Consider the following 10,994-nt stretch of genomic DNA (forward strand, 5'->3'; position numbering starts at 1 on the left):
TACAATTTCCAGGGGCAATAACTAGTAGCAGCAAAAACAATATGATCAAAGACAAAATGTTCATGGCAAAGAAAAATAAGATAAATCTTAAACATCCAATAACTATATCATCATTCTGAGTTAATAACTTTTCATTACCAAATAAATGAGAAGTCATGAAAAAGAAATTACAGACAACAAAGAATTTTTGTGTAGGCCAGCTTTTCAATGCAGAAATTGATAGCACAACGAGTAGATGCAGCCAACCAGGCATTCCATATGGTCCCCTGAGCCTGCAGGATTTCTGAGCACAGAGCCAAAAATAACCCCCGAACACCACTGGGTGTGGCCCCAAAAGAAAAAAATCCCGAAAGTAGCAGAAAATACAAAGATAAAGTGAATTCTTTGCTAGAATTTGTTTGTTTGTTTTTGTTTTTGGGTCACACCCAGCATCGGTCAGGGGTTACGCCTGGCTCCACACTCAGGCTCAGAAATCGCTCCTGGCAGGCTCCGGGGACCATATGGGATGCCGGGAGTCGAACCATCGTCCCTCTGCATGCAAGGCAAACGCCCTGCCTCCATGCCATCTCTCCGGCCCCTCTGCTAGAATTTTTGTAAAATGGCTCCTTCTGAAAAAATAGAAAATTTATAATAAAGCATCGTACCAGTTACTAACGTGTACATATAAAGTACAAATGAAGTCAGCGAGATAGTCCAAGTGATAAAGTATATGCAAGGTACTAAGATCAATCTCCTAGTATTCACATTCACTTGCAGCAACTCTGACTTCCAGTACCACAGCACAGCTAAGTGTAGTCCTGTGACCCCCAGCACCACCAAGTTAGCTCTGCCAGGAGTAGTTCCTATAAAAAAAATAAAAGCTTTGCCTTTCTGGCACTGTGAAACTAGCAGCTTAAGTAATCATGTTGAGTACTATCCAAATGATAAAGAATAGAGTGAGAGATAAAAAGAGGAATCAATAAGTTGGGAAGCACAAATTCTAATGAGGTTGTATTCCTTTTGAGAAGCATTTAAGTAGTATTTCAAGAGTAGAGGAAGATACTTTACCTGGGGTAAACTGGAGCAATAAAGTGAGTAGGACTTTTATAAGAAGAAAAGAAGGTTGAACCTCCTACAGCAGAGAACAGCTTGGTTATGATGTCACCTATTATTCCAAAGAAAGATGACAAACTGACCTGACTTCATTATTACCCAAATTATTTACCATTGAACTCCCTCAAGCCAAGCACCTGTCTTTCAGAAGCCATCCTTCACCTAGAAATCCTGTAACAACCATCCTGAAGGATTCATTTAGTCACACTGTGAGTCTTTCTTATTTGGTTTTGGGACCACACCCAGAGATGCTCAGGGATAATTCCTGATTGGACTGAGGGCCATATGTCCGCTATTCTATCTTTCTGGGACCCTCTGTGAATCCTTTTAAAAAAATGTTTTGTTTTGTTTCTTTATTTTAAAGCAGCTCAAATGAGTCATATTACCTATTTATCTCCCTCAACAGCCTGTCATTTTCCAGTGCCTAAAATTGTCCATAGGTACTCAATGCAGAATAAATAGTATGAGTTGATATAACAACAAATGCCTATTAAAGTAAGTAGCAATTAAACTTATCCATGTGTCTTACATGATACTGTATTTGCAAAATCATCTCCAAACCAAAATCATTTCTTTAGCAGGTGACCCATATGCAATAATCACACCCATGGAATAGCCTCCACTTTGAACACTGGGAACCGAAAGTGTGCCAGAATCGCGGTCCCCAGATGTACGTGTCAGCTGCCCTCCAGTATGCATTCTGATATTCTATAATAATCTGCTGGGTATGCCAATAATTACTACCAAAGTAGTAAACATCGCATGCTTTACACTGTTCTGCACTCATTTGGAATGGATTATTTCAGCTTGTCCAGTGCTTGGCGAAGCTTATTAACCACTCACTCCATAGAGAAGCTGCTCTAATGGCAAGCTACCTCCGAGTCCTTTAAAACTCCTGCAACACTTTTGTTTTAGATAAAAAAAGAAAAAAATATCAGTGTCTTTTTAAAGTCCCCTGTCTTCTTCTACTAGCTTCTCCTTGCCACTCCAAGGCCATTTCTATTGACCCCTCAAACAAGACCTTCAGATCCACGCGTGCATCGCGTCTGACGTGTGGTGTTTGCAGACACCCCAATTCCGAAAGACGCGAGGATCCGAACACACGGTGAGGGGAGCTCGAGCCAAGTTCTTCGCTAAGGGATAGAAAGTAAATACACAGGCAAGCAGACGGTGGCTGGCCACGTCCGTCCAGCTCGCGCTGCTGCGGCACTGCCTGCCTGCCTGCCTGCCTGCCTGACAGCTGGGTCCAGTGAGCTTGGAGGCAGTCGGAGACGTGGGACGTTTGGGGGAAAGCCAGAGGGGGAGAGAGAGAGAGACATGAAGACAGAGAGCGAGACAGAGAGAGAGAGATAGAGACAGAGAGGGACAGAGAGGGAGACAGACAGACAGACACAGAGACAGAGAGGGAGAGAGAGACAAAGAGAGACAGAAAGAGGAGAGACACAGAAACAGAAAGAGAGAGAGACAGACACAGAGAGACAGAGACAAGACAGAGACAGAGAGAGGAAGATAGAGACACAAAGACAGAGACACAGAGAGAGGGAGAGATAGAGACACAGAGAGACAGAGACAAGACAGAGACAGAGCGAGGAAAAGAGACACAGAGAGAGAGGGAGTCAGAGACACAGAGAGGGGAAGAGAGACAGAGGACACAGAGAGGGGAAGAGAGACAGAGACACAGAGAGACAGAGGGGGGAGAGAGAGAGACACAGAGAGGGAGGGAGACCGAGACACAGAGAGACAGAGGGGGGAGAGAGAGAGACACAGAGAGGGAGGGAGACCGAGACACAGAGAGACAGAGAGGGGGAGAGAGACAGAGACAAGACAGAGAGGGAGAAAGATACAGAAAGACAGAGACACAGAGAGACAGAGAGGGAGGGGGAGAGACAGACACAGAGTCAGAGAGGGGGAGAGAGACAGAGACAAGACAGAGAGGGAGAGAGATACAGAGAGAGAGAGACACACAGAGACAGAAAGGGAGACAGAGAGACGGGGGGGGGGGGGACGGGACAGACAGACCGAGAGGGAGGGAGACAGGGACACAGAGAGACAGGGACACAGAGAGACAGAGACGCAGAGAGACGGGGGAGCGCGCGCGGCGCCGAGAGGGAAGCAGGGCGGGCGCCCGTCCACCTGCCCGCGTCGCGCCCACCTTCGCCGTAGTCGTAGCCGCGGACGCTGCGGTGCCGGGCCATGGCGCGCGAGAGGGGCCGCGGCCGTGCCGAGGCGGAAGCGCGCTCAGAGCGCGGGCGGGCCGGAGCTGCCGGGCGCCATCTTGGCCGCGGGCCGCGGAGAGCGCCTGCGCGCGCCGGGACACGTGACCGCACGCCCGGGCGACGGCGGCCGGCGGGGCCCAAATGCCCGCAGCGCGTTCGCTCGGCCGTGGCCCCGCCCCGCGCTCGGGCGGCCTTGCCGTGGGGCGGTGGGGCGATGGGGCTGCGGCGGCGGCTGGGCTCGGCTCGGGCCGGGCCGCTCGCTCTCCGGCTGCTCCCGCGGGGCGTCCGTGGCCGGGGAAGCCGACGCGCGCTGAGAAAATTTAAAATGCAGAGGCCTATCATGATCATTTACAAGAGTCACTGACGTTTCATTAAGTGGAAAAATGTGAATGTCCGTCCAAATGAATGTATATTAATATGACCCTATTCAAAACCTAACCATTCCTGGTGGTCGATTCTCATTCTGGGATTTAAATGGAGCTGCCAAGATCACAGGCCAGATAAAACAATCTCGAAATAAAGTCAAAGCAGACATGTGGGCAGGTGCCTTGGCCTAGACCAGGGGCAGGGATGGGGCCAAAGGCCGAGCCACAGCTGTGTGGCAGAACAGGGACCCTCCCAGACTCCCTGTGCAGCCCCATATGCAAGTCTACAGTGTTTTCCTTCTACGATCGGGCCCTGTTGCTGACAGCTGTCCCTGGCTAGGGGTCTGAGAGGATTGTGTGAAAATGTATCTGGCCAAGTGGGAAACAGGAGACCCCTGGCTGGGAGGAGAGCAGGGAGGATAGGTTAGGAAGATAAGGCTCTGAGAGTCCTGGTCCATGATGAGAGCCAGCTGCTCAGTTTGAGTTCTTCAGAGCCAGGTGATGGATTGTGTTCTAAGAATAACTGAATAAAAAGCCAAAAAGAGGGGCCAGAAAGAGCACAGTGGTAGGGCATTTGCCTTGGACACAGCCAATCCAGGACGAACAGTGGTTCCAAACCCGGCATCCCAAATGGTCCTCCATGCCTGCCAGAAACGATTTCTGAGCGCACAGCCAGGAGTAACCCCTGAGCACCGCCGGGTGTGAATCAAAAAAACAACAAAAAAGAGAAAATCAAATTAGAAGAGTCCTATTAACGTGAAGTGTTTTAAGGACCTAATAATAAAATGATATTATATCAATACACAAAAGTCAGCTATACCATTGAAATGTTATTAAAAACCCAGATGCACATCAACATGCCAATGATTATACAAAATATAACACAGTTACCACACTGTCCAGGAAAAGGAGTGTGTCGATTCTGCCTTTTCCTCTCCCACTGCCTCATTTCACTCAGCATAATACTATCCATATCCATATCCATCCATATGTAAGCAAATTTCATAACTTCGTTTCTCCTAACAGCTGTGTACTATTCCATTGCATAGTTGCATCATGATTTAGCCAGTCATCTGTTCTCAGACACTTGGATTGTTCACACTTTCTTTCCATTGTGAATAGTGCTGCAATGAACACAGGAATACAGAGGACTTTTCTGCACTCTGTTTTGGGGCTAGAGAAGAATTGGGTGCTAAAGGAGATAAAATGATATGTATGATATCCATTCAGTAACAATATTGAAATCCATAGTATCTAAAAAAAAATAAAGGAAGACAGAGAGAGAGTATAAAAATTCTGTCCCAGATGCAGGAGGAGGGAAAGGGTAAAAAAAAATGGTGGAGGGGAATGTGCACTGGCAAAGGGTGTTGTACATTGTATGACTGAAACTCAATCATGAACAACCTTGTAACTGTCTGTGGGGGAACAACTGTATTATGAACAACCTTATAAAAATAAAGTAAATATTTTAAATGAAGGAAAAAAGGAAGGAAGAGAAAAAGAGAAAAAGATAAAGAGAGAGAGAGAGAGAGAGAAAGAAAGAAAGAAGGAAGGAAGAAAGGAAGGAAGGAAGGAAGGAAGGAAGGAAGGAAGGAAGGAAGGAAGGAGGAAGGAAGGAAGAAGAAGAAAGAAAGAAGAAGAAAGAAGAAGAAAGAAAGAAAAGAAAGAAGAAGGAAGAAAGAAAGAAAGAAGAAAAAAGAAAAGAAAAAAAAGAAAGAAAGAAAGAAGAAAGAAGAAAAAGAAAGAAAGAAAGAAAGAAGAAAAAGAAAGAAAGAAAGAAAGAAAGAAAGAAAGAAAGAAAGAAGAAAGAAAAAAGAAAGAAGAAAGAAAGAGAAAGAAAAGAAAGAAAGAAAGAAAGAAAGAAAGAAAGAAAGAAAGAAAGGAAGAAAGAAAGAAAGGAAACTGAAAGGAAAGAAAGAAAGAAACAAAGGAAACAAAGAAAGAAACTGGAATGAAAGAAAGAAAAGAGAAAAGGAAGGAAGAAGAAATATTTGTAAAATGTATAAGCAGATTACTATATTTTCCTGATCAACTTCCAAATTAGATTCTTTAGACATTCAGGTTGACCTACTGATACCCACCTTTCTGGAATTTCCCCTAACTTTCCTCATAACTTTTTTTTCCTTTATGTATAAATTTAGCTTAGCAAAAATTGGCAAGATCCAGTTAACAGGTCCCTCATGGAGACAAAGTTTTGCCCTCAAAGAGCTTCAGGCTGTCCACAGATTCCATGTTTGGCAGACGAATTGACAGCGGAACTAAACAAACAAGAAGGTATTCAGGGAAGCTGAAATATCTTCAAAGATTCAGTGGGTGACTTTTAATTTCTTCATGGTATTATAGAGCTTAATGCAAAGATATATCAAAACTTTGGAAATACTATGGTGGGGTCATGAACTTTGTAATTCAGAATGATTCCTTTTAAGAAGAAAGCAAGAGTCAGAGTTCTGTATTTAGAAATGAACTACTAAATAAATGGTGAATTCCAGCAAAAGAATATCTCCCATACAAACCTACCGATCAAGGTTCTGTCAAATGATTTAACATAAAATATAGTAATAAAAATTATTCAAAAATTATTTTTAGAGTCAGTTTTCAGAAGTTGATGTACTCCCTTTTCCTCTGCTATAATGTTTGTATAATATTCTAATGTGTTTGAGATACCCTCTACTTCAGGATTCAATATACATTTTTTAAAGAAAGGACATATTTTTAATTGTTTCTAATATCCCATATTTTAAGTGGTACAAAACTTAATAAAATACATTCTAGATGGTTTTGGGATAATTGACAAAAAATTAAATATAGGCCTTGGAGGCTTCAATATTCCTAAGATTCTGAAAGTATATACAAGAGGAATGAGGGAAAACATGAGAAAAATATGGAAAGAGTCCAAGTTTCAAGATTTAAAGATTTTCATATATATAAACAAAAGAAATAAAACATGTATATAAAAACTATATTATATATAAATATGTATATATAACACATTTGCATGGCACCATGGTAAAAATAAGGAATCTATGAAATGTCCATATGCAATTAATAAAATTTTAAATGTGATTTTTATTAGTAGAATATTATCAATAATAAAATAGCAAAGTATTGACAAAATTTTACAACATAAATTGACTTTGAAGATGTTAGAAAAAAAATGAAGTATAAAATTTGCCTATACATAGGCATGGAGAGTATCAAACATACATGGAGAATATCATGCTGAACAATATGGTCAGAAGGAGAGGGGCAAAAATGATTGCACTCGTCTGCAGGATATAAAAAAGATCGTGTGAGAAGAATATCTTTGGTGGAGTGAAGGTCACTGGTGGTAGGAGTTGTGTTGGAACACTGACTGCCTGAAACAAATGTATGAACAACTTGGTAAGTCATGATGTTGGAATATAAAATAAAACTAAATAAAAATAAATGTTAAAAAATATCTCAGTGACATTCTATCTTTTCCAGAAAAGTATTTAGTTCATTTTAGTGAAGTCAGAGTTTCATTCTCCTGAGAAACATAATTGCAGAAAGTAATGTCAATAACATCAAAGCAGAGAAGGAAAAATATCTGTATGTAGCAACTTACTGTCGTAGCTACAAGGCACCTAGAAAAGTCCTGCTTTTCCAGCTATGCAATTTTGGGCCAATTATCTTCTGCATAATCAGCTTATCGAGAACTTTGTTTATGACACTAGGGTGATAGGTTAAATGAACTTCAGTACAATATGTCATTTCTTCTTAGATGAGGCATGTGGGCCACATTTGGTGATGCTCCTGGCTCTGTGCTCAGTAATCATTCCTGGTGGACTTGGGGGACCCTATGGGATGCCAGCTTGACTGACCCTGGTTGACAGCACGCTAGGCAAATACACTACCTGCTGTACTAAGGTCCACATTATTGAAGTTTTATCCCAAATTAAAGTCCTTTAAATAAAAATTAAGAATATGACATAATAGTATACTAATCCCAAGCATTTCCAGAAATATATTGATTTGCTCAAATAATTATGACTAATTAAAATAGTCATATTTTATAGAGCACCAAGGGCCATGGTTAGGATCTACTGACATCTTCATTACCCTGTGTTTTGTGTTTACTGGATTTCTACACAATTGTATCACTGACTTAACAAACCACATTGAATTTTAAACGCCTGATAATTATTTTCCTTTGCTCCACTTAGAAATTGTTTGTCCTTTAGTTGTTGTGGATTTTTGAACTTGATCTTTAAAGACCACATTTCTTGAAACTTTTTAAAAATGTTTTCCTTGTATTTATTTATTTTAAATTTTTAATTGAATTACCATGAGCCGCACAGTTACAAAGTTGTTCACAATAGAGTTTTTGTCATACAATGTTCGACACCCTTTCCTTCACCAGTACATATTTCCAACTACCAATGTTCCCATTTTCCCTCCCACCTCTTCTTTGCCCTCCCCCGTGCCTGTCTCTGTAGCAAACATTTTTCTTCTTCCTTCTCCTCCTCTTCTTCCTCCTCCTCTCCATCTTCTTCCTTCTCCTCTCCTCCTTTCTCCACCTCCTCCTCTTCTTCCTCCTCCTCTCCTCTTTTCTCCTCCACCTTCTACTCTTCTTTCTCCTTCTCCTCTTCTTCCTCCTCTTCTTTCTCCTCCTTTTATTTCACTTATTCTCTTCTTTTCTTCTGCTACTGCTGCTTTCTTTTCTTCTCTTCTTCCTTCTTTCTTCTCCTCTTCTTCCCTACTTTTTCCTTTTATACACTGTGGTTTGCAATATTGCTACTGATGTCATGGATATATCTCTATCTCCTTTCAGCACCCAATTCTTGTCCAGAATGATCATTTCCATCTATCATTGTCATATTAGGACCACATTTTTAAATGCATAATTAGGGGCACAAACAAACTTATTTCTATCTACCTACCTACATATCTACCTATTTATTTATCTATCAACTTATCTAACTTGACACTATCTCTTTTCCCCTAATTCTAGTCCTTTACTTTATTCCATAACAACCACTCCCTCTAAAATAATTTTTAACCTCTGGCAATAGGCAAAGAGACACTGAATTGATGTTACTCTAATATCAGTCAGAGGTAAAGCATATGGTCCCTTGTTCTTCCTAGCTTGATGCCTGGGCTGGTGGCCAAAGCTCTTTTATGCATGAGGCACATAAATTTTAAATATTAAATTACTTTTACCCCACTACAAACATGTTTGTAACCATAGTGCTTAAATAAATATATTAATTAAAAATAAATAAAAGCAATGATAGAAAAAGAAAATTAAAAGTTAATTTAAAAAAATATTTTTGGTTTTTGGGTCATACCCGGCAGCGCTCAGGAGTTACTCCTGGCTTCCAAAATACGTTTGGAAATTAAGAAAACTATAATTATACAAAGAATTTATGTGGGAAAACTCTGATAATTATTTTTTTATTATTATTGTGTTTTGGGTCACACCCGGCAGCACTTAGGGGTTACTCCTGGCCCTATGCTCAGAAATCGCTACTGGCAGGCTCCAGGCACCATATGGGACGCCGGGATTCAAACCAATGACCTTCTGCATGAAAGGCAAATGCCTTACCTCTATGCTATCTCTCCGACCCCTAATTAAAATGTTTTACATTAAAACTAAAAAATAATTATCAGGGCCAGAGAGATAGCATGGAGGTAAGGCGTTTGCCTTGCATGCAGAAGGACGGTTTTCAAATCCCGGCATTCCATATAGACCCCCGAGCCTGCCAGGAGGGATTTCTGAGCATAGGGCCAGGAGTAACCCCTAAGTGCTGCCGGGTGTGACCCAAAAAACAATAATAAAAAATAATAATTATCAGAGTTTTCCCACATAAATTCTTTGTATAATTATAGTTCTCTTAATTTCCAAACGTATTTTACACAAAGGTATTTTGTACTTATATGTGATGGCTAATGCATTATAGACTTCCAATCAGGCTCATTGAATTTTACTTAGACGTGTAGGACTTTACTGAAGTATAATTAAAATAAAAAATAACATGATAAAAGAATAAAAAATATGCCAATGAATCAAAATTTAAGTTTCCAATAAGTTTTAATTCACCCAAAGATATATTCTTATTTTTATTTTGTGATTTTAAGTACATTATATCTATTTTAATATTTGTTGAAAAAGTTATACAAATATTAGTAAGAAAAATGCATGAATTTCACACCAAACTGGAAAAATTCAACTTCAGTGTCCTTAATTTTTATGGGCTTCTTCCTGGCCCTTGGAATTGACTCTACAGTTTGTCCTAAGTTGTTTTCTTTGCAGGGAAGACACACCTGAAAGTACTCAGAGGTCACTCCAGGTTGTGATTCAGAGAGGTCTGTGTGGCTCTGGGGATCTAACTTGAGTTAGCAGCCTTCAAGGCAAGGACTTTAACACCTAGAATACCTCTCTGACTCCAAGGCAAGGACTTTAACACCTACAATACCTCTCTGACTCCATCAAGAAATTTCAAAACTAGCTTATCTACACCATTCATATTGTTTTTTTCCAGCTTATCATTCCTCTAACAAAATTTTCCATATAGTAATTATTAAATAGAATGATAGCAAGCATTTTTTGGTTCTAGCTAAGGAAAATTTGAGATAGAGGATAACCTTACTTGTGTTTTGTTTGCATATATATCTACAATAAAGATGTCACTAGAAACTTAATTATTCAATGATTATTTCAAAGGTAATTTAAAATAAACTATCACATAAACATTCATGAAAAGCACTAAAATCTTTCAGCTAATTTGTGAAAAAAGTAACCCTTAAGCCAGGGTTTCCCAAACTTCACTCTAAGATGTATATGATATTACTGGTGTCAGGTCAGATAATATGACATTACAAGTGTGAGATGTGGAGCTAAAAGAAACTTTGCTAAACCTTTACCAATGGAAAAGCCAAAAGAAAACTTTAATCAACTTATTCTGAAACAAATATTGGGTTTCTATCTATTCTCTTTTTATAAAACAAAATCATTGTCATGTGAAGAAATCTCATCAACTAGAAAAAAAATAATAAAGAGGCTAGAATCATAGCAGAGCAAATAGAGCATTTGCATTATGTTATTTCATTTATTTTATAATGTTCACATTTGATCTTTTTTAAATTAAATCTGTAGGTGTTGAGATTCCTTTGATCTAAATATTTACATTTCAAAATAATTTTTACAATTTTTATTTCCTAAGGATTCCAAATCTCAGAACTATAAATAATCTCAAAAACTACAAACCTGAATATACTGTGATTAGAAAAGAAAAATCACAGTGGAGTAAGTATAGCATAATATGCTAGCTGCCTTTAGTTATTCCTCTCCTTTCTATTT

At 39.8% G+C, this 10,994-nt stretch overlaps 1 protein-coding gene and 1 non-coding gene across 4 annotated transcripts in view; one reads left to right on the forward strand and one right to left on the reverse strand.

The window, feature by feature from the left end:
• The window catches only part of HBS1L (HBS1 like translational GTPase), a 97,050-nt gene extending 93,739 nt beyond the window's left edge, over positions 1-3,311 (reverse strand). For all 3 annotated transcript variants that reach the window (XM_049788016.1, XM_049788017.1, XM_049788019.1), the window contains exon 1: positions 3,245-3,311. In XM_049788016.1, the coding sequence (XP_049643973.1) occupies positions 3,245-3,287 (43 nt within the window). In that variant the 5' untranslated portion in view covers positions 3,288-3,311. The remainder of the gene's footprint in view (positions 1-3,244) is intronic.
• A 5,380-nt stretch (positions 3,312-8,691) lies between these two features.
• LOC126031427 (small nucleolar RNA SNORA48) lies at positions 8,692-8,829 on the forward strand. Its single transcript, XR_007503301.1, has one exon. It is a non-coding gene; the product is annotated as a small nucleolar RNA SNORA48 (small nucleolar RNA).
• The last annotated feature ends 2,165 nt before the right edge of the window (positions 8,830-10,994 follow it).

This window comes from Suncus etruscus, chromosome 15 (assembly GCF_024139225.1).
Source record: "Suncus etruscus isolate mSunEtr1 chromosome 15, mSunEtr1.pri.cur, whole genome shotgun sequence".
NCBI classification, from domain to species: domain Eukaryota; kingdom Metazoa; phylum Chordata; class Mammalia; order Eulipotyphla; family Soricidae; genus Suncus; species Suncus etruscus.